The following is a 24,204-nucleotide window of genomic DNA, read 5'->3' on the forward strand; positions in this document are numbered from 1 at the left end:
TTTTAAAGTGATACATGCACAACCTAAGGAATGTTTAATAGTTTAGTTTTGAAGCTAAAAATATACATGTTTAATTGAGCTGAATGTACTTTTGCAGATGGAGAAATCAATTATTCTACTGCTCTGCATACAATATTTTGTTAAGGTAAGACATTTTTTAATGTACCCTTTTTGGAATAACTAATGGGCAAGAGGTTATTGCGTTGGAAATATTTTGGAAAAACAGTATAAGAGCTGCTGCTGCTGCTGCTGAGTCACTTCTGTTGTGTCTGACTCTGTGCGAAGACCGCAGCCTACAAGGCTCCCCCGTCCCTGGGATTCTCCAGGCAAGAACACTGGAGTGGGTTGCCATTTCCTTCTCCAATGCAGGAAAGTAAAAAGTGAAAGTGAAGTCCCTCAGTGGTGTCCGACTCATTGCGACCCCATGGACTGCAGCCTACCAGGCTCCTCCATCCATGGGATTTTCCAGGCAAGAGTACTGGAGTGGGTTACCATTTCCTTCTCCAGAGTATAAGAGAAATGACACTAAATATTTAGTACCTAAGAAAAAATGTCTTTCCTAGGTTGCTCTGCAAATGTATGCATATTGGTGGCAGCTGTTTTTCATTGCTTGCAAATTGTTTGGGGGGATAATCACTGCAGAAAGCAGGATCAGAATTTGGTAAAAGACAAGGTAATAGTGAAACATTTTAAAGTTGTTTTTGGTAGGAAGTTTGATGAATATATCATTCTCTTGAGAGTTGAATTCTTATTTGTCATCTTGGGAACATAAAAGTCTCTGATAATGTGGTCTGGCTGTTTTGCCTCAATTGTTAATATTTTCTTTACCTACAAATGAACCAAGCTTTTAAAATTAGAGACAAGAATTTTGCACTCAAATTTAGGTTCATTCTAAGTGTTGTCAAGAATCTGTTGTCATCAAGGCACACGGGTTGACATGCTAAGATGGTGTGCTGGGCCTTTGTTTCCTTACCCGGCTGACCCCAGGATCACCGTGTTTCCTACTGTGCTGTGTGTGTTAGTTGCTCAGTTGTGTCCAACTCTTTGCAACTCCATGGACTGCAGCCCACTGGGCTCCTCTGTCCATGAAAATTTCCAGGCACGACCGCTGGAGTAGGTTGCCATGTCTATGCTATGGGATCTTCCTAACCCCAGGATTGAATACGCGTCTACTGCATCAGCAGGCGGCTTCTTGACTACCAAGCCACGTGGGAAGCCCATGGGGTTTCCTAACATGCATCTAAAATTTGCCTGCTTTCATTTACTTGCCCTTCTTTTACCTATTATTGTAGTTGATTTACAGAGTTGTGTTAGTTTCTTCTGTACAGCAAAGTGAATTGTTTCTACATATACCCACTCTTTTAAGGTTCTTTTCCCATATAGGTCTTTACAGAGTATTGAATAGAGTTTCATGTGCTGTGTAGTAGGGACCTTATCAGTTACCTCTTTTGTATATAATGATGTATATATGTCAATCTCAACCTTCTAGTTTATCCCTCCTCAACCTTTCCCCCTTGTAACCATAAACTTGTTTTCTACATCTGTGACTTTTATTACTGTTTTGTAGATAGGTTCATTTGTATCATTCCCTTTTTGATTCCACATATAAGTGATACTCATACGATATTTGTCTTTCTCTGACTTCCTTAACTTAGTATGATAATCCCTAAGTCCATCCACGTTGCTGCAAATGGCATTATTTTGTTCTTTTTTTATGTTTACTTGCCTTTAAGTTTTTTCCCAAACTGTGCTTATAGTGTATCCAATGGATGTTATTTAATTCATGTGTAGAAATTAATGTTTCTAAAATATTTTTAAATTATAATTTGGTATAGTTCAGGTTTCATTTTTGTAAATTTGCTTATGAAACAATAACCAAGAATGCATTTTAATTTTTCTTCAGCATTATTTTTCTTTCTCATTTCAGATCTCGAAAAGTTTCCACTATATACCAAAGGATAAACAAACAACAGTTTGTATTGAATGGGATGAATTTCCTAAGGGAGGAAATCCTGAATTTTATTTTTTAAAATACCAACTTGTTAATAATTTTACTCAAAAAGTAAGGCATCTTTTATTTTATGGCTCTGATAAAAGTGGGCATAGTAAATTTGTTACAGCTAAATGCCACATCATAAATAGGAATTTAATAGCTATTGCAATTTATTACTTTAATTTTACTAATATATGTAATTCTAGCATTTTATGAAATATCATTAATAAACAGATCAAAATAGTATTTGACTATTTCATCATTAGAATGTTTATGAATTTTCCTTTATAGACTTTATATACTACACAGTATTTAAAAAGTAATATTTTATGTAAAAATAATTTATGTTTGCATTTCATATTGGAAAAACTGCTTATGAAGATATACAGCAGTCAAACTTCTAATTATAATGTATCTTACATAGTTAATAAAAATTTCTTAGGCAAATGAATCTCCTTATTTACAGAATGTTAAAAAGATTCTTGCAGAACCACAAAAGTTTCCAAAATCAATAGTAACACTAGAAGAAAATGAAGATTATCACATCAGTATACAGTCTGTAAAATATGGACAAATTTTAAGTGAAAAGTCATTTCAAACTCGTAAGTAATGTGTATGTGTTGTTCAGCTATCTTATCTAATCTTGAAAGGGAGAATGTTTTATTACCAGATAATTTGAATTTTACAGTGATGAACAGATATGTAATGGTAATCAAAAACCACATCATGATAGTATTTTGTTTGATTATAATTTAGTTTTCAAAATTTAAAGGAAATTGAAGCTAAAGTAAGAATACAGTTTTCAGTTTTGGCGTTTAATGTGTGCCAATATAGTAGATAGGTATAGTGTAGATTTACATATAATCCAGATTATCCTTAAAAATACTATAATGTGGATTGTAATCTGTTGTAATTCATTCATTCTAAATAGAGTGCTAGAAACTCCCATATAATCCAGGAAAGATTTTATAGTTAGATCAAGTTTTCCATCATGGTGCTGCTGCTGCTAAGTCGCTTCAGTCGTGTCTGACTCTGTGCGACCCCATAGACGGAAGCCCACCAGGCTCCCCCGTCCCTGGGATTCATGATGAATCTTTGGTAATTCAATATCCTTTTTGTTTCATTCTGTTTTATTTGAAACTGTGCTAATTATTAGCCCTGATCTTTTAGGTGGAGTATCAACTGGAAATATTAAAACAGTAGCAACAAGTACGAGTGTTTCTTTTAACTGGAGTGTGCTATCTTCTGATAACATTTTGGTGTCAATATCACTTAATAATTCTTCAAAAATTATGCAGAATGTCATGTTTTATGAGTGGGATGATTTGAAACCTGCTACCTTATATGTTTTTACACTTGAATTTAAACAGTTGCATTTGGATTTTATAAATATACTTCAGAGATTGGATATTCAAATTGAAACAGGTATGTAAATATTTATTAATTTATATATTTATTATGTATCTTGTGGATAAATTGGTAGCCTTTAAAAAGTGATTCAGCCAAGTATTAACCAGTGTAAACTACTTGTAAATGAATTAGCATAGCCCTCTTTTTCTAACTATATTATTCTGATATTTGACTGGTTTATTGAACAAGCCGGATTTAGCTGGTAAAGATAATTTTTCTTCCACCACCTCTTTTAAACTGAACCGAGTGGATGCTCTTTCCTTTAACTCTGACTATGGTTCATATAGATTTTCCAGGAGATACTAGAGGACAGAGGAGCCTGGTGTGTTGTAGTCCATGGGGTTGCAAAGAGTTGGACATGACTTAGTGACTGAACAACATATAGAGTCCATGAATTTTTAGGTAACTTCAATATATCAATGAATGGTCTCATTTTCAGATATTATCATTAAAACTATAGTATAACATAGAAATATTTCATTAGCACACCCAGAATGCAGTGGACCCTCATAAATAATAAAAGGTGAAAAGTACAGCTCAGCAGACTTAGAGCACTACCTACCAACTCCTCTGGTCTCAAGTTATTTTTCAGAGACATAGCATCAGATCGGATGCTAGGACATTTAGCATCTAGTCTAGAATGATTACTTTATGGTATGTCAACGGATTGTATCTTTAAGAAGAAAATTCTTTTAAGAAACTGTGTCAAATAAATCTATCTTTCCTGAAGGAGGAAAAAAATATATACATTTTTCATTCTATTTGAAGTTTCTCCATTACTCATCCCTGATCAGACTTGACCTAGATTTGAAATACTGCAAGGGAGAGCTGAATGTGTTCAATTTTTTGGTGTCTTCCTATTTCCTGTTACTTCTCACACATGTTAGGAAAAGGTTTGAGAACAGAGTCCTAGATGGCTAATAGGGGCAATGCTCTTTCTGTGATAAGAGTTCCATTTCAATACCCTATATAGGAACAATAAATGAGTCACAATATCTTTTATAATAAATTTTGTTAATAAAAAGACAATAAGGTAGTTAAAGTATTTCCTCTCATACTTCTTCCCCAATGAAAGCAAGACAACAGTTCAAAATATCCTTTACAGAGTGAACTAAGTCAGAAAAAGAAAAAAATATATATAACACATATATATGAAATCTAGAAAAATGGTTCTGATGACGAACCTATTTGTAGGGTAGGAATAAAGATGCAGACATAGAGAATGGATTTGTGGACATGGAGGAGGGAGAGAATGGGATGAATTCAGAGAGTAACACTGACATATATACACAAACATGTGTAAACAGGTAGCTAGTGGGAAGCTGCTGTATAGCACAGGGAGCTCAGCTCAGTGCTCTGCCATGACCTAGAGGGGTAAAATGAGGGGGATGGGAGGGAGGGTTGAGAGGGAGGGGATATATGTGTGTATGTATATATATATGTGTGTGTGTGTGTGTGTGTGTATATATATATATCTGATTTGGATTGTTGTATAGTAGAAACTAATACAGCATTGCAAAACAGTTATACTCCAATTAAAAAAAAAATCCTTCTTACATCTTTCTAATATGTTGGGTTGGTCACTGATGCTTCATCAGCATGAGCTGAAGAACAGTTTTTACTCTGAACAGGCTGATATTTTCCTGTCTTTCTGCGGTGTGTAATCTTGGAGAAAGGACTAAATGGCCAGCCATTCCAGTTTTTTTTTCTGGAAAGTGCACCCATTTGAAATCAAATGGCAAAGAGCAGAATTCATAGCAAGCATGATGTCTTGTGTATGTGTACATGTATGCTGAGTCATATCTGACTCTTTGCGACCCCGTTGACCATAACCTGCCAGGCTCCTCTGTTCCATGGAATTTCCTAGGCAAGAATACTGGAGTGGGTTGCCATTTCCTACTCCAGGAGAGCCCTCTAAATTAAAAAGAAGCCTGAAATACACTTAAAAAGTTCTCTAGCAGTATAATAGTAAGGGAAAGGAAGGGTAACCTAAAGTAATTTAGAAAGAAAAATATTTGTGGTTTTGTGTTAAAGTTTGTAATTGGGCAATAATTCTGTATAATTAATTCTTAAAGCTACTTAAAACTATTTTAGTTGGTAGTAATTCACTTACTACTAGAATAAAGCAGCTTTAGCACTTTTATTGGTTTGGGAGAAACATAGGGAAAGTGCACAGTTAATACTATGAGGTTTTTAGAGTTAACCTCTGTAGATGTTAAGAAATATAATTATGAAATGTTATATTGCTGAATCCATCTTTAACAAAAGCATTTTTCTTTTGGTAGGTTCGTGTTCACAAGGATGGGTAGCATTAAAAAATAGCTGTTATAGAATTAGCAAAGAGAGTAAGCCATGGAATATAGCCCAGCAATACTGTAAACTATCCTTAAGTTCTGCACACCTGATGGATATAAAAAATGAGGAGGAAAAAAAATTTGTATTTTCACATCTCAGGTCAAAGAATCAAATAATAATATGGATTGGTCTTAACGACTTTAAGGTCAGTAGATATAAAGAATATGCATTGTGATAAAACTGTTTTTACCTGTGTTCATTCATTAATCTATTCCTTCTTACCTTAATTCAGTAAATATTTAATAAGTACTTCTTATAAGCTGGGGATTCCCTGGTGGCTCAGACAGTAAAGAATACACCTGCAATGTGGGAGACCTGGGTTCAATCCCTGGGTTGGGAGATCCCTTGGAGAAGGGAACGGCTACCCACTCCAGTATTCTGGCCTGGAGAATTCGGTGGACTATATAGTCCATGGGGTCGCAAAGAGTTGGACACGACTGAGCAACTTTCACTTCACTTCCTATAAGCCAGACACTGTTTCTCTTTATTTTTCCAGTATCTCTCTTTTTTAGAGTGTTTATAGGTTCATAGCAAAGTTGAAGGAAAGACAGAGATTACCCATGTACCCTCTGCCTCCAGACACACATTGCCTCCTCCATTAGCAGCATCACCAACCAGGATAGTAATCTGTTACAACCCAGGAGCCTGTGTTGATACATCATGATCACCCAAAGCCTAGGGTTTCCATCATGGTTCAGTCTTGGTTTCATTCATTCTATGGGTTTGGATAAATATAATATGTATCCATCATTTTATTATAATACAGATTATTTTCATTGTCCTAAAATCCCTCTTTTCCCTGTCTATTCATTCCTTCCCCACTTCTTCCAATCTCTTTTGTAGGCATTCATTTCTTTACCTAATTTTGCTTTAATTTTGGTTTTCCCCAGACCCCTCTTAAATATGAGTGATCTTATCCATTTCTTATTTTTTTTCCACCTGAACCAGTTCTCAAGTGTTTATCTAGCCCACTTTCCTCTTATGAATTTCAGTTCAGTTCAGTCGTTTAGTCATGTCGTATTCGTTGAGACCCCATGAACCACAGCACGCCAGGCCTCCCTGTCCATCAGCAACTCCCGGAGTCCACCCAAACTCGTGTCCATCGAGTCAGTGATGCCATCCAACCATCTCATTCTCTGTCGTCCCCTTCTCTACCTGCCCTCAATCTTTCCCAACGTCAGGGTCTTTTCCAATGAGTCAGCTCTTCGCATGAGGTGGCCAAAGTATTGGAGTTTCAGCTTCAACATCAGTCCTTCCAATGAACACCCAGGACTGATCTCCTTTAGGATGGACTGGTTGGATCTCCTTGCAGTCCAAGGGACTCTCAAGAGTCTTCTCCAACACCAGAGTTCCAAAAGTTTCAGACATCATCTAATTTTCTTCTGCTTATTTATCCCTTTTGAAATTTTCCACAGACACTTCAATATTGCCAAAACTGACTTGTCACATCCTTCCCATCAAACCTGCTCCACTTTCTCTATTTCTTGACTCTGTGAACAATACAATAATATGAACCTGAAAACTTGGAGGTCTCCATTTCACTTCTTTCACTGTAGACATCCAGGTTTTAGCATTCAGTTTTACTAAAAGAGATACAGAACAATCTGAAGATTTTAGTCAATACCAGTAAGATGAGGAGAGAGTGACATTTTTCTCCAAACATTCCTAACACTGTGGAATAGCTCATGAAATCTCATTTTGGTTAAAGTTTTGTAGGAAAACTTGAGACCTAACACTATCTTTGTCTAATCTGTGTTTTCTTCTTGGTGTTCCATCTATTTTTATTTCCTGCCACTCTTCTCCATGAGATACCCTGATCTCTCGTGACCCAAGGCAAATTCTATCAGTTTTGATACCAGTTTTCCTTTGGAACTTTGTGTAAGCTTGGGTGAAACTATTGGCAATCTTTAACTTCATTTTCATCATTCCCTTAATGAGATTTCTTTATCTTTTAATGGGCAGTGAAGGAAATTCTAATAAAGATTCCTCAAACCACAGTTCATCTTAGAAGTCCCCCTTCCAGTTTGCTAGTCTCTTTCCAGGAGGCCAGTTATATACATATATTTCTTTCCTGCTTCTAGCATGGTGGTTCTGAACTGTTTAAATTAGAATGCTTTCTTTTAACAGTTATGGTTACTGGTTTTTGTTATGAAGTTAGATCATATGCTCATAAGAGGCAAAGTGAGGCTCTCAAGGAATCCTTGAGGTGGTTATGAATTTTTCTAAAGCATCTAAGATACAGATTCTGCTTTAAGATACTTAAAAATAATTTGGAAAGTGAGAAAAACATCAAAGTAACTATTTAAAAAAACCTTCCTTGGTAATATCTTCTAAATGCAGTTCTATGTGATTTACTTGTATGACATAAGAGGAAATGAGCACATCTGTGGACAGGCATCAGAGTCTGATCTTAACCATTTTACTCTACGACCTTTCAAGCTGGTCTCTTGAGGTTGACATCAGAGTTAACTTCTGGGTCAATCCTTGTGGTAGACTGAGAAAGTCATCACCCGTTTAAGTAAACCCATGATGAGTAAGTGTGAGTTTGTTACTGGATGTCATAGAAAAAGACTGATTCATCATTACGTCCTAGACTCCAAATGGGACTTGACCACTCAATAGGAACTTAATGAAAGATTAATAATTTCTATATTCTACTTTTGGAAGGGTTACATAGGTAATTCTCATTGAGTTCTTGCAACAACCTTATGAATAGGCAATGTAATTATTCTCATTTTATAGATAAGGAAAATGAACTCAGAAATAGCCTGGGTCACATAGCTAATAAATGGCCATGCCAGACCTCAAACCTGTATCTGTTTGACCAACACTCATGCCCTAATCATTTGACCATACTGCCTCTGAGCTTCTGTCTGTATTCAAAATGGCAGTACAATATATGCAATACAGCAGACTCTTTAGGGAAATGATACTCCTCCATTCTACTTGATGGAATTGGAATGTACTGCTTTAAAATCTCTAGAATATCTGAAGGGAGCAGGTCTTTTTAGTTTTCATCCATGCCACTAGCTTGGCACTGTGCTTGATGCTGGGGATGGCGTCATAATCACAGTATGGACATAGTCTCAGTTTTCATAGAACTCACTGTCTCTAAGAATTATACTTGATTTTGAGGCACTCTTATATGCCTGGTCTTTTGCATTCATACTCTAAACTTGTTGACTGCCATGCAGAGCAGTCCTGATTAGCTCCACTGCACTGGTGAAAATATTTCATTTCTAAGAGGTTAGCAGTTGTCTGTTACTTAGATATTAAGTGACAAAACTGTTGATTAGGATCCAGGTATATTTTTGTCAAAGCTTTTACTTTTCCTACTACCCCTTTTAAGGAGAGTAGCTACTACCTAGAGAGAGATTTATTACTTGTGAAAGTTGAGGTTGATGATATTCACTACTAACGTCCTTACCAGAATGGCAATAGAAACCTCTTCTGATGCCTAAGACTTATTTGATGACTTGAATCAAAACAACCTCTGAATAATATAGGGCACAGGCTTGGCACTGTTTTGAGCACTTCACATGCACTGCCTGTAATGCTCACAACAAATTAGATGTAGTTTCTATCATTATACCTATTTTACAGATGAGAAAACAGAGATTTAATGTGAAAATTTATTCTCCTGAAGACATGGCTAATGAATGGATGAAAATGAACTCTGCCTCCAGCTCAGAATCTTTATCATGAAGGAAATCTACATGAAAATATGAAACTGGTTGATGATTTAACAATCTTAGAAAATTTTATAATATAGATATCTAATAAAAATCTTGACATACACATATTTGAAATGTGACCTTTCTTTTAAATTGACTTAATTTGTACATCTTATTACAGAAAGAAGGTCATCTCACATGGACAGATGGATCATCTTTTGACCTTAAGGAAAATGAAATACTTTCTTCTCCACTACTACCCAAGAATGAAACAGAGTGCTACATTTTACAGCAAAACTCAACTGGATCAAACTATTTCTTTACAGGGTTTTTCTGTTATGTTCCCTTGCCATATATTTGTGAATATGAATGTAATTGTTTTTTTAGTATTTATCTATTCATGCACCTTATTCTTTTATTGCTTTAAAGATAGAATTATAATTTCTAATAAAAATAATTCTCTTCTATTTCTTTTAGCACCTTCTCTGCAGGAAAACCTTTTGTTCTATACAAAGGATGTTGGAACAACTGAGGTTGTGTTTAGTTGGAATAATTTGAGTGCTTGGAATAATTTGAATAAGTGGCTGAAACTTGGGTATAAAATTATCGTTAAATATTATTTAGATTGTACAGAAGAGCAACATTTTGAAAGCATCCCCCCAGATACTACAGAGAAAGCAATTACACAATTGTATCCTGGCCGTGTTTACAGATTTTTATTCTCTGCAATAAATGAATGGGAGGCAAAAACTACTTTAAGTCCAGTATTCGTTGTTGAAACACGTAAGTTACAAGACATCTGAAAGTACAATTTTTCAAATATTTAATATCATCATGAGTACGTAATTCCTGAGGGTCTGCTATTTGCTCATAACATTCTGAGAAATCTCTCTTTAACCATTTTAAATTACAATGAATCTGTTTATGTGTTTGGCTTTCCTATTAAACTATACACCCAGAAGGGCAGGAACTATATCTTATTTACAGTAATTAGACTGGTTCCCAGTTCACAGTAGATAATAAGTTGGGGTGAAGCTGAATATTTGATATGCTAAAGCAGGAGAGAAACAGACATGCATCCTGGATTATAAGGGACTTACAATGGAGAGAATTAGTAAGGAATAAAATTAAATGCAAACAAAACTGTATAGAAAAATGTAATTACCCAAATTCCCAGTCCACAGTACATTTAATAAATGTTTTTTAGAATTCAGAGGGTGAGTGACAGGGGCAGAATTATGGAAAGGATAGGCTTAGATTCAAACTTGAAGGAAGAAAAGCACATCGTGAGCAAAAGTGTGGTGATGTGAATTTGTAGGAAAAGAACAGTGTGCATCGACTGGAGATCTTCAGGCATGAGGGTAACAGTGGTTTGAGCAGTAGGTGGCATCAGATTTGGGCATGCCAGCAGTCTCTGTCTTAGATGGTTGGACTTGACCTTAGAAACAAAGGAAATCCATGAAGATGGTTTCTAAGTCTTGTTTTACCTTTTCCAAGTACTTTTAATGCATTATTTTACAGTCTGACTCTCAGCATTTGGAGTAGCTATAGAGAAATGAGAAAACTGAGCTTCAGAAAGGATAAGTAAACTGACTAGACTAACATGGCTTGTTAAGCCATACAGGAATCCAGGAACCCAGATGGTCTTATTTTAACTGTTGAACTATTGCTTCTAAAGAAAGAATCAAAAAGAATGTGCATGTCTGTGTGTTGGGAGGGTAGGGAACGGATACAGGTTTGAGGCTGATAATGTGCAAGATGCCATTTTAGGAAAGCTAATATGGAGGGATTAACTAGGGAAATAACTGGCACTGGATGAAGCAATTTGGAGTTGGGAACTATTTCTGTAAGAGGATGGGTGCCTGAGTTCCCGTGATGTTAGGGATGAAGAATAAATAATATGCAGTCCCTGCCCTCTTGTCTCACAAGGCAGAAGTAAATGACGCATACAACATACAATGACTGAGTGCCAGAAGTATCATTTTGGTGATGCTTGTAATAAAATTGAACAGTAGTGTGTGTCAAACACTTTGACAAGTGCTTTACCTTCCATATTTTATTTAGTCTTCATAATTACTACTATAATTCCCATTTTATATTCAAAACACCTGAGACTCAGAATAAGTAATTCACTCAGAAAGTTGGAGAATAAATTAGAAGGGTCGGGGCTCAAATCTAATTTTCCTTTTCTCTCCAAATTTAGAGTATCGTGGAAGTACTGAGAAGTAAGAGGTTGCTCTGCCAAACCGTGTCACTAGTATAATGCCTTTTTTTTTTTTTTTTGGTTTCTTCTCATCTACTAGGTCCATTATCACCCCAAAATGTCACAGTTACTCATGTGTCCCCAACAGAAATATTTTTACACTGGGATGCTCCAGATCCTGTATCTTTTGACCATTATTTTGTGGTTATTCTGGATGCTGAAAATGCTAAATCAGAAGTATTTGTTGAAAAACCCAACACATCCGCAACAATTGGAAATCTCAAATTTTTCCATCATTATCTGATCTATCTATTCAGTGTGGCAGAAAGAGGAACTCTAAGCTACTTTGAGAAACCTATCTCAGCCATTACAGGTATGGGCACATTTTGCCTTTTGATCAGTACAAACTGCATACTTTGAAATACTGTTTTGCTGAAATTTAATTGTGTTGATTCTTTATAGGTACAAAATGATCACAGTTGAACATTTGTCTAGATGTTGAATCATGATTCTAAGCATGGATTCTAAATACTAAATTAATTTAGATTTACATGAACTCCTTAAGTATTTGCATTTTTCCTACCAGAGTTCCTGGAAGGAATATTTCTTATCATAGCCTTTGTTGGAAAATAAATTATCCTAAAAGATGAAGATTAGTCACCCAGTTCTCTTTGATAGCTTCAGACCCAACAAGTAGGTGTGCACATGTGATCATGCTCTTTTCCTACGCAATGTTATGCGTTGATCTCTAGGAAGCAGTGTCACCCCAGGACTTTTGGCAAATACATTTCTAAACTACACTCACCTCGGCAAAGCAGTTGTTGAATCATTGTCTAGAACATAATCATTAAAGTAACCTATCTTCTAATTAAGCATTCTATTTACCCCCTAAAGTCAGTCTTTTTTGAAAGGAGAAAACTCGATTCATAAAAGCACATAACTCAGCACATTGTATAGTTTGGGCATGTATAGTTAACACGTTTATATGCAAAGTTCTTTGAAATTTCACCAGCTAAAATTTAAACACACGAGAACTGAGCCAGGAGGAATGGAAAACCTGCATGTGCACAGCCACAGATTAATTAACCTTCTCATACTTGGGAATACTTGGGATTCTTTGAAGATGACAATGATGATTATTTGTAAAACAAATAATAAAATACATCATTTCATGCTTACTGAATGCAAATACTTAAGATACATGCATTCAGTGTTGCAAATCCTTATCAGAAGTAGTTTTCCAGTTGGATACTAGAGAGCAGATGTTTTCTTATCCCCAAGCTCAGACAAAGCATGTCAATTGATACATGCCTGATTGAGTTCCTGACACTTTAGGAAGATGCTTTCATTTTTAACCGACAGGCAGACTAGGAGGATTTCTCACAGATTCATTAATTTTTAAATCACATTAAAATCTTCCATGGGATGTACCTATTTGTGTAGTAGAGGGACAGGAGAAAGGTACATGTGAGTCTGCACATTTAATTGTGTGACTTTCTATGTATGTTGACTATAAACTGACATAGCAGTGCGTGTTTAAGGATTTAGTAATCCAGTGCTCTTTTACTTTCCTATGGTTGAAGCAATATTCCTTTTTTCCCATTCATTATTTACTCAATAGATTATGTTTTAGTGTCAGGAATTGCATTGGAGACTAGAAATATAAAGATGAATAAGACTAGGATCTACCTTCAGAGGGCTTACATATTAATGGGGTGAGACAAGTTTTTTAAAATAATGATTCTGTATTATAGTTGCTATGAAGGCTTATGCTCTTGATACTATAGGAGCATAGAGAGGAATCAGTTAACTCAGCCCGGGGTACAAGGATAGCCATGAGAATCTTTGTGGAGGGGTGATACGCTGAGTCATGAGGGAAGGTAAGAGTGAGCCAAACAGGAGTGGGGATCCAGAAGGATGCTGCTAGGAGGGCAAAAAGCCTGTAGGTAGACAGAGAGGACCGAAGCAGAGGCATCTACCTACTATCCCTGGGAAAGCCAGAAAAGGCTTTTTGAAGACTGATGACTGAACATTAGGAAATGATGAGTAGATTGGGCATGGCTGGAGTACATACCACAAGTTCTTTATCCATTCTACTGTTGATGGACATCTAGGCTGCTTCCATGTTCTAGCTGTTGCAAATAGTGCTGCAATGAACAATGGGGTACATGTATCTTTTTCAATTTTGGTTCCCTCAGGGTATATGCCCAGGAGTGGGATTGCTGGGTCATATGGTGGTTTTAATCCTAGATTTTTAAGGAACATCCATATCGTCTTCCATAGTGGTGGCATCAATTTACATTCTCACCAACAGTGCAAGAGGGTTCCTTTTTCTCCACACCCTCTCCAGCATTTATTGTTTGTAGACTTTTTGATGATGGCCATTCTGACTGGTGTGAAGTGATATCTCATTGTAGTTTTGATTTGCATTTCTCTAGTAATGAGCAATATTGAGCATCTTTTCCTGTGTTTGTTAGCCATCTGTATGTTTTCTTTGGAGAAATGTCTGTTTAGGTCTTTTTCCCACTTTTTGATTGAGTTGTTTGTTTTTCTGGTATTGAATTGTTTGAGCTGCTTTTATATTTTGGAAATTAATCCTTTGTCAGTTGTTTCATTTGCTATTATTTTCTCCCATTCTGAGGGTTGTCTTTTCACCTTATTTATAGTTTCCTTTGCTGTGCAAAGGCTTTTAAGTTTAACTAGGTCCCACTTGTTTACTTTTGTTTTTATTTCCATTACTCTAGGAGATGGGTCATAGAGGATCTTGCTTTGATTTATGTCATTGAGTGTTCTGCCTATGTTTTCCTCTAAAAGTTTTATAGTTTCTGGTCTTACATTTAGGTCTTTAATTCATTTTGAGTTTATCTTTGTGTTATGGTGTTAGAAAGTGTTCTATTTCATTCTTTTACATGTAGCTGTCCAATTTTCCCAGAACCACTTATTGAAAAGGCTATCTTTGCCCTGTTGTATATTCTTGTCCCCTTTGTCAAAATAAGGTACCCATAGATGTGTGGGTTTATTTTTGGACTTTCTATTTGTTCCATTGGTCTATATTTCTGTTTTTGTGTCAATACTGCACTGTCTCGATGACTGTAGCTTTGTAGTATAATCTGAAGTCAGGAAGGATGATTTCTCCAACTCCATTCTTTCTCAAGACTGCTTTGGCTATTCGGGGTCTTTTGTGTATGAATTGTGAAATTTTTTGTTCCGTGAAGAATGCCATTGGTAATTTGATAGGGATCACGTTGAATCTGTAGATTGCATTTGGTAGTATTGTCATTTTCACAATATTGATACTTCCTACCCAGGAACATGGAATATCTCTCCATCTGTTTATGTCATTTTTGATTTCTTTCATCAGTGTCTTATAATTTTCTGTATACAGCTTTTTTGTCTCCTTAAGTAGGTCTATTCCTATATATTTTGTTCTTTTTGTTGCAATGGTGAATGGGATTGGAAAATCATGGAGAATTCTTTAAAGATTATTTAAGGTAAAGCTTCTCTGATAGCTGAGTTGGTAAAGAATCTGCCTGCAGTGCAGGAGACCTGGGTTCAATCCCTGGGTTGAGAAGATTCCCTGGAGAAGGAAATGGCAACCCACTCCAGTATTCTTGTCTGGAAAATCCTATGTACAGAGGAGCCTGGTGGGCTACAGTCCATGGGGTTGCAAGAGTCAGACACGACTTAGCAACTAAACCACCAAACCAAGGTAAAGCTATTGAACAGTTTAAAATTGCATAATTATCCTTAACAAACGTGAGCTAATTATTGATCATTGTGCCCAAGAACTATCAAGTTTAGGGGAGGCTTATGACAGAAGACAATGAGATTAAAAGGAAGGCATTATAATTTCCAGAGAATCAGTTCAGTTCAGTCGCTCAGTCGTGTCCGACTCTCTGCAACCCCATGAATTGCAGCACGCCAGGCCTCTCTGTCCATCACCAACTCCCGGAGTTTACCCAAACCCACGTTCATCGAGTCGGTGATGCCATCCAACCATCTCATCCTCTGTCGTCCTCTTCTCCTCCCGCCCCCAATCCTACCCAGCATTAGGATCTTTTCCAATGAGTCAACCCTTCGCATGAGGTGGCCAAAGTATTGGAGCTTCAGCTTCAACATGAGACCTTCCAATGAACACCAGGATTGATCTCTTTTAGGATGGATTGATTGGATCTCCTTGCAGTCCAAGAAACTCTCAAGAGTCTTCTCCAACACCACAGTTCAAAAGCATCAATTCTGCGGCGCTCAGCTTTCTTCACCGTCCAATTCTCACATCCATACATGACCACTGGAAAAACCATAGTCTTGACTAGACGGACTTTTGTTGGCAAAGTAATGTCTCTGCTTTTAAACATGCTATCTAGGTTGGCCATAACCTTCCTTCCAAGTAGTAAGCGTCTTTTAATTTCATGGCTGCAGTCACCATCAGCAGTGATTCTGGAGCCCAAAAAAGTAAAGTCTGACACTGTTTCCACTGTTTCCCCATCTATTTCCCATGGAGTGATGGGACCAGATGCCATGATCTTAGTTTTCTGAACGTTGAGCTTTAAGCCAACTTTTTCACTCTCCTCCTTCACCTTCATCAAGAGGCTCTTTAGTTCTTCTTCACTTTCTGCCATAAGGGTGGTGTCATCCGCATATCTGAGGTTATTGATATTTCTCCCGGCAATCTTGATTCCAGCTTGTGTTTCTTCCAGCCCAGCGTTTCTCATGATGTACTCTGCATATAAGTTAAATAAGCAGGGTGACAATATACAGCCTTGACGGACTCCTTTTCCTATTTGGAACCAGTCTGTTGTTCCATGTCCAGTTCTAACTGTTGCTTCCTGACCTGCATACAGGTTTCTCAAGAGACAGGTCAGATGATCTGGTATTCCCATCTCTTTCAGAATTTTCCACAGTTTATTGTGATCCACACAGTCCAAGGCTTTGGCATAGTCAATAAAGCAGAAATAGATGTTTTTCTGGAACTCTCTTGCTTTTTCGATGATCCAGCGGATATTGGCAATTTGCTCTCTGGTTCCTCTGCCTTTTCTAAAACCAGCTTGAACATCTGGAAGTTCACGGTTCACGTATTGCTGAAGCCTGGCTTGGAGAATTTTGAGCATTACTTTACTAGCATGTGAGATGAGTGCAATTGTGCGGTAGTTTGAGCATTCTTTGGCATTGCCTTTCTTTGGGATTGGAACAAAGACTGACCTCTTCCAGTCCTGTGGTAGTGAAAATTGTAAGGCATGATATTGAAATAAATTGTGTAAGAAGATAAACTAGTGTCTTTGTTTAGTTATTACAAAAAAATCAAGAACATTCTCCAAAACTTGAATAGTAATAGCAAAGACACATTTTTCTCTAAAATTTAGTCCTTTTCAAGACATGGGGACATGAGGATTTATTTACTTTAAACATGAATTAATACTAAATTGAGATATTTTTACTTAACAGCATGAGTAATAACAGACAATAAGCTAAAATGTGTGTATTTATGTATTTCTCAAAGGTATTAATCCACCTCAGAAAATTTGTGTAAAGCCTGAAGATGTGGATGAAGACAGTATAATTCTCCAGTGGGAACTCCCACAAGATGGCCATGAGGTTTACATTCAAATCAAATCCATATCGGATACTCAAGAAATCAGGAAGTTTTTTGTAAAGGATGCTAATAGATTCAAGGTTGATCACTTAATCCCTGGAATGACATATGAGATTGGAATGGCAACAGTAATGAGTGGGAACTTGAGCGAGCTGGTAACTATTCAACAAACTCTAAGTGAGAATCAGATACTTTTCATTTCTTAACAGATATTTGCTGATTTGGGGGTATTATAAAATAGTTTCTGATAGATTTCTCTGGTAGCAGGTTTTACCTTTTTAAATAGATTGTTGGTGTATTTCCGGATCTGGAGCAATTTCCATCCATTGTATCTTGCAAATGTCCTATGCTTATATAAAGGCAGCACTGTTTATGTTTCGGAACTTCATCCCAAAGTCACACTATCTAGGTTTGAATCTGAGTTCAGCTATTTGACTAACCCTGGGCAATGCATTCAACCTGTTTATGCCTCAGTTTCCAAATTTGTAAAGTGAAAGAAAATAATAGTCACAAGCCCAGGTTGCATGGGTTGTCCTGAGAAGAACTGATTTAATAAATATAAGGACATAGAACAATGCCTGATATATAGGCACTGTTTGTAATTTTTATTGTATCCACAGAGGCATGCTGTAGCACACTAGAAGGAAATATTGACAGTGTATAAAAGGTTTAGGACCAAAAAATTTTTCATTTCTCAAACAAAATTAATTCAGTGAACAATTATTGAAAACGTAATAAGGGGGAAGAAAGAAAAGGAAAAAAAGTAAATACATTAAATAATATTCATAGATATTTACAAGTTGTGATAAACCTTAAGGAAAGCAGAAAAATTATGTCAATGAGAGTGTTAACTGAAAAAAAGCACAACCTAAGAGCAGTGGGTTGCAGTTTTATTCAGGGATCTTACTGAGGACTGTAGCCTGGGAGACAGCCTCTCAGAGAGCTTTGAGGAACTTGCTCCAAAGAGGCAGGGGGAGAGGCCAGTATACAGGTGATTTTGGCTAAGGGACCTATGCAATCAAGCATATATCATGGTGGAAGATTACTACTAGTCACAAGGAACAGATGTCTCAGTTAATGATTTTAGTGCTTTTCCAAGTATGGGACGATGTTAAGAATATGGGGTCATTAAAATTTTTCCTGAAGCATACCCAACTGTTTAAGGGCCTGTTTTGCCTGTTTTCACAAAGTGTAGTGTGCTTCATTCCGTTCTTCATCCTAAATTCCTTTCAGGGTGTGTTGTAGGTCAGCAACAGCAGTGGCTAATGATTTACTGTTCCTTGCTAGAAGAGTGTGGCAATGACACTCCTTGTTTAAAAGAGTAATTGAAGAGGGATGGAGATGCTACTGTAGATGGACTGTAATAGGAGTTACATTTGATGGAGGCTTAAATGATAAGAAGGAGCCAGAGCAGAAGAAGATGGAGGAAGGGTACTTTAGAAATGAACAACTGTCATGAAGAATGTAAGACAAGGACAAACTTGGCATCTGAGAACAGAAAGGCCAGAATAAGGAAGAGGGAGAGGTGTAGTAGGAAATGATACTGAATGAGGATTCAGGGGTCAGAGCACATGGAGCCTGCAGGCTGTGCTTCTGAGTTTGTTCTGAGGGCAGTGGAAAGTCATTGACGGGTTTATGCAGGAGAGGTGACAAGGTGAGGTCACCTTGTCACAAAAATGTCCTTCCTGATACGGGCAAAGAATAATTTGTATAGGGGCGAGAATGGAACTGGGAAACTGGTTCCAGGGTGTTGTAGGGTCTAGGCAAAGGATGGTGGTGAGCAAGATAGGGAAGTGCGGCTGGAAAGTAGTGGACACATTTTACAATATGAAAGTCCAAGCTTTCATGCTGGAGTGCTTATGGTGAGTAAGTGAAAGTCACTCAGTCACATCAGACTCTTTGCCACGCCATGGATGGTAGCCCGCCAGGCTCCTCTGTCCTTGGAATTCTCCAGGCAAGAATATTGAAGTGGGTAGCCATTCCCTTCTCCAGGGGATCTTCCCAACCCAGGGATCGAACCCTGATCTCCTGCATTGCAAGTGGATTCTTTACCATGAGTTACCAGTGAAGCCCCTGATGATGAGCAGAGGAAGGGAGAAACTGGGGTTTGACTTGACTAATTTAGGTGAATAGTGATGACTCTGAGGAAGGAAAGATCATTGGACCTCACAGGCCTTTTAGTTAACAGTAAGGGTAGCCTGGTGGGAAAAATGAATTAATTAAAAAAAAATTATGTGTTAGCAGTGTCTATATTCTACCAACATCAAATCTTCCCATTTTATCTTTCAAAGACTAAACTGAAATTTATTTCCATAGTTCCATACCTAAATTTTTGAGAAAAACTACCTAAAGATAATTGTAATAGAAGACAGTTATGCAAAAGAAGACAGTTTGATAATTAAGCAAGATATATTGCTAAAAAATCTATTTTATATCTACTAAACAACCCAACATAAATTTATATGCAGAATGGAAGTGTAAAACTAAAATGTGTAGATGGGAAATGAGCTGTTGTCTTAGAGCCACCAATCATTACCAGGATGGGGTTAGATTTTCCCCATATTGTCTCTGGGCCTAAGTTTTTGCTCCAAAAGATTTAGATCACTGAATGTATTTTTAAACTGATTTTCACCTGTAAAGTCCTATTCTTGTTTGACTCTAGGGAACTTAGCATATTTCAACTCATTTACCATCTAAAAACAAATCTTACCATCCTTTCTAGATAATCAGTTCCTTTGAAATCTTATTCAGATATCTATCTTCAGGTGCAAACATAGATCTGCTGCTAAGTCACTTCAGTCGTGTCCGACTCTGTGCGACCCCATAGACGGTAGCCCACGAGACTCCCCTGTCCCTGGGATTCTCCAGGCAAGAACACTGGAGTGGGTTGCCATTTCCTTCTCCAATGCATGAAAGTGAAAAGTGAAAGTGAAGTCTCTCAGTCGTGTCCGACTCTTAGCGACCCCATGGACTGTAGCCTACCAGGCTCCTCCATCCATGGGAGTTTCCCGGCAAGAGTACTAGACTCTGCTTAATTCAGATACTTATTGATAAAGTCAGTATCTAACATGAATACTGAAACATGGGTTAACATATATAAATCTGAGGAAGGATAATAGAATTTTAGGGCTTAAAGTTCTATTTAACTTTTTTAAAGTTGTTTTTTTTGAACTGTTTCAAAGTTCAAAAACAGAACTTCTGGCCAATGCAGCAAGGATATACCATTCTTCTGATCATTGTATAATGCACCTCTATAATTTCCCTCTAGTCTGGAACCGTGTCTGTTACTCCAGAGTGTCACAAAGCAGATCTACTCATTGATTCGTGTGAAAGGCCATCATGTTTGGAAACACCCATTATGTGCTCGTGGTGTCTATATTTTCTCTCCTTCTGGTGAATTTTCTCTAGCTCCTTCAAATACTCCACTATTTCTTTTTAAAAAAAACGTCATTTATTTTTGGATGTTCTGGGTCTTCACTGCTGGGGAAGCTTTTCTTTAGTTGTGATGGGTGGGGACTGCTGTCTAGTTGCAGTGTGCGGGCTTCTCATTGTGATGGCCTCTCTTGTTGAGGAGCACTGGTTCTAGGGCATTCAGAAGTTGTGGTTGCCCAGCTCTAGAGCACAGCCCCAATAGTTGCACAGGCTTAGCTGCTCCATGGCATGTAAAATCTTCTCAGCTCAGGGATCAATCCCTTGTCTCCTGCATTTGCAGGCAGATTCTTTACCTCTGAGCCAAAGGGAAGCCCTCCACTATTTCTTATAATCCTGTCGGTCTTTGTATTCAGTTCTTAAACTTTATAATCACTTTTGGCATCACCTGATTATTTATCATTCATCATTTTTACTTGTGTCAAGATGGTTAAGCAAATATTAGCCTATCCCAAGGTGCATAGATAGATATTCTTTCCTTGTATTCATTTAACAAATAATTACTGATAATTATCCTTTATTGGATTGGCCAAAAATTTTCATTTGGGTGTTTTCAATCTTATGGAAAAACCCAAATGAACTTTTTGGCCAACCTGATATTATGTCCTGTTTCTCTTTCTTCCATACACTTTGAGGCAGTCAAGCATAGAGGGACTTTTACCTTTTAATGAGCTTCTACATGTTACAGACATGTAGAAAAAAAATTAATTTGCACATTCCTTTTTCCTTTGAATCTTCTCTCTCCATCTGTCTGTGTTATCTCGAAAGCAACTGTTGATAATGAAACTTGATCTCCGGTTATTACTATGCACCTGATCTATAAAATGTGCCTTTTGGGAGAAGGCGGTGCTTATGACAATGGACCTTGGAACCAGATTACCTGGGTTAGAGTTCCAGCTCCACAATGACCAGTTTATGTCCTTTGGAAAGTCATTCAATCTTTTTGGTCTTCAGTTTTCTTCTCCCTAAAATGGGAGTGATGATAATCTTACCTACGTTATGCAGTTAATATAATTTAAAGGCTCAGACACCAAGCAAACACTCTGAGAGTCTTGGTGATTGTTATTTTTATCTCCCTGCAGGAGTAGAGTGATGGCACTGAGGAGCTTTGGCCATCTGTAATGGGAAGTAAAGTTGTTCTAGCTGTTTATGTGTCTCTTTTTATCAGAGGAATTAATGAACCCATTTTTCTTGACAGAAGGAGAGCTGTAAGAGAACTGGTGTTTGAGTTTTCTTTTTTTTTTTTCTCACAAAAGAATAAATTTTAAGATAGACTGGGCATCCCTGAGGGCTCTTCTAACAAACCTATAATAAAAGCCTTTGAATTTGGCCTAGTTTAGTTTATCTCATATTGAAAAAACCTCATACAGCTCTCAGGTTGCCACTTCCTCTGAAAAAAGATTTTGCAGGAAAATAGGTAAGGACGGAGGTCATGTTCACAGAGGTGGAGACTCGTTGGAATCCACCAGAAACGGCAATGCCTTTCTTTTTCTTTTTTTAAAGTGTAACCTTCTCCCACTTGAGGTTTCAGAAGTTTGCAGTATAGTTCTGAAGAGAAGGAATAACTTTATCCTATTCTACACCTTTCCAGCCTTGGTGCCCCTCTGCTTTAACATATCACTCGTTAATACTGTTGACTACATCTGCCTGGACAAGTGGAATTGTTGTAAAACTTCATGTTTACCCACTGGAGGGAATGTTTTCAACTGTATACTTTTAGAGCCTAGAGTAAACTAGGCCTATTTAAAGCACTGAGTCTCCCTAGAAAATGTTTTCAGTACCCAAGAAGGTGCAAGTGATTGTCTCCATGAGTATATCAGTCAGTCATTTCCAAACCCCAGATGTTTAATTTCTGTTCAAAGTATCTTTAGAAGTGTTCACAGATCATTGCCCATCGATTCAGATGGGATGGATACTTGTGGGATATCATGCTAGTCTTGGAAAAGTCATACTTACTGTGAGAGCTTTCCAAACTGTATGGAATTTAGAGAGGAAACCCACCAAAGATGTTAGTGATGACAGAAGAAGAAAAGTAAAAAGAACTGGAAAAAGAAAAACATGGTAAAAGTGCCTTGAAACCCAGTAACATACTATATGGAAAGTGTTATGGTTAGTATAGTGAACATTTCCTGATAACCACCAAGAACAGAACAGGAAAGTTCTATTATTACAGCTCAATGAATTGATGGAGATAGTGCACAGATTTTATGTTCTATATTTCTAATTATAGATGTGTGTTTAAATCCTTTTAGATAGTACTGTCTCTAGGTAAAGTCAGATATTTAACAGTGACTTAGAACAAGTTCCATTGTATCAAACCAGATGTCACCAAAAAAAAAAAAAAAAAGAAGAAGAAGAAAAACAAACTGAGAAGAGAAGGTCATCTAATCATTCTCTGGAGAGGGGAAAAAAAACATTTTTAGAATGTATATTGAGAAGATATCTGTTTGGAAGAAAGACAGACCTAAGGATATATTGGACAGTATCCCAATAATCTAAAAATAGAATTGAAATTAAAATTGATCTGAGGAAAAAATAATGTGGATAGAGATTATCTAAATTTTAATCTCCTCTAAATAGCACAATAAAGCTCTTTAACAGATGTCAGGGAGAAAATAAAATGTGAATGAATCCTTCCACCAAATTTTTGCCAGAACCACGTTCCTAAAAATGAAATGTCTGCTCAAAATCCCTGTGCAGACAGAATAGTCGGACCTCCAGAGCGTGGGCTTCCCTGGTGACTCAGCTGGTAAAGAATCTGCCTCCAATGCGGGAGACTTGGGTTCGATCCCTGTGTTGGGAAGATCCCCTGGAGAAGGGAAAGGCTACCCACTCCAGTATTCTTGCCTGGAGAATTCCATGGACTGTGTAGTCCATGGGGTCCCAAAGAGTCGGACACGCCTGAGTCGCTTTCACCAAGCGTGGCAGGCAAAGCCTCTCGTGGACAGTGACTAGCCTCGGACCATGACCGCTCCCTGTTCCTCAAACACACCCCCTGCTTGAACCACCCTGAGGGCCTGCCTGTGCCTGAGCAGTTTAGGAAAAACCAAGGCACAGCATGGTTAGAAACTTCCTAAAGACTAGTGACTGGAAACTAGTTGCCAACGACTAGTGACTAGTAACTTGCCCTGCTAGTAAAGAGCTGGAAGAACTTGGTATTCCCTGGATACACGATGATGCCCAGTTTTTCCAGGCCTTGCTGATGCTTTTCTCTTGGTCTGGGATTCCCTCCTGACTGCCTCTCTGTGCCCTGGACGTTCTTTCTGGGAGACTTGGCTCTGTCCTGTAAGACAGATAAAACATTTTCCTCGACTCTGGAAAGCCGTCCCCAGTGTTGTTACTTCTGCTAGAATTCTCTCTCTCTTCTCAACAGCCTTTTGTTCATGTCCCTCTAACCATGCAAAACTCTAGTTAGGGATCTGCTTGTATTCGTTTTTAAATAATGACAAATTTCATTGTATTTCGATGATTCTTTTAGAACTGGACAAACACCATCCTAAGGATGGAACTAAATGTATGAATCACATAACACACAAACGAATAGTATACT

At 37.5% G+C, this 24,204-nt stretch overlaps 1 protein-coding gene across 1 annotated transcript in view; it reads left to right on the forward strand.

Moving 5' to 3' along the window:
* LOC145545638 (tenascin-R-like) overlaps nt 1-24,204 on the forward strand; it is a 92,342-nt gene that overhangs the window by 26,334 nt on the left and 41,804 nt on the right. Inside the window, exons 5-13 of the mRNA XM_081590483.1 lie at nt 98-145; nt 1,928-2,062; nt 2,460-2,595; nt 3,164-3,418; nt 5,689-5,903; nt 9,614-9,803; nt 9,910-10,215; nt 11,736-12,008; nt 17,133-17,402. Of these exons, the coding sequence (XP_081446609.1) occupies nt 98-145; nt 1,928-2,062; nt 2,460-2,595; nt 3,164-3,418; nt 5,689-5,903; nt 9,614-9,803; nt 9,910-10,215; nt 11,736-12,008; nt 17,133-17,402 (1,828 nt within the window). The remainder of the gene's footprint in view (nt 1-97; nt 146-1,927; nt 2,063-2,459; nt 2,596-3,163; nt 3,419-5,688; nt 5,904-9,613; nt 9,804-9,909; nt 10,216-11,735; nt 12,009-17,132; nt 17,403-24,204) is intronic.

This window comes from Giraffa tippelskirchi, chromosome 4, assembly GCF_054371585.1.
Source record: "Giraffa tippelskirchi isolate mGirTip1 chromosome 4, T2T-mGirTip1v1.2.pri, whole genome shotgun sequence".
NCBI classification, from domain to species: Eukaryota; Metazoa; Chordata; class Mammalia; order Artiodactyla; family Giraffidae; genus Giraffa; species Giraffa tippelskirchi.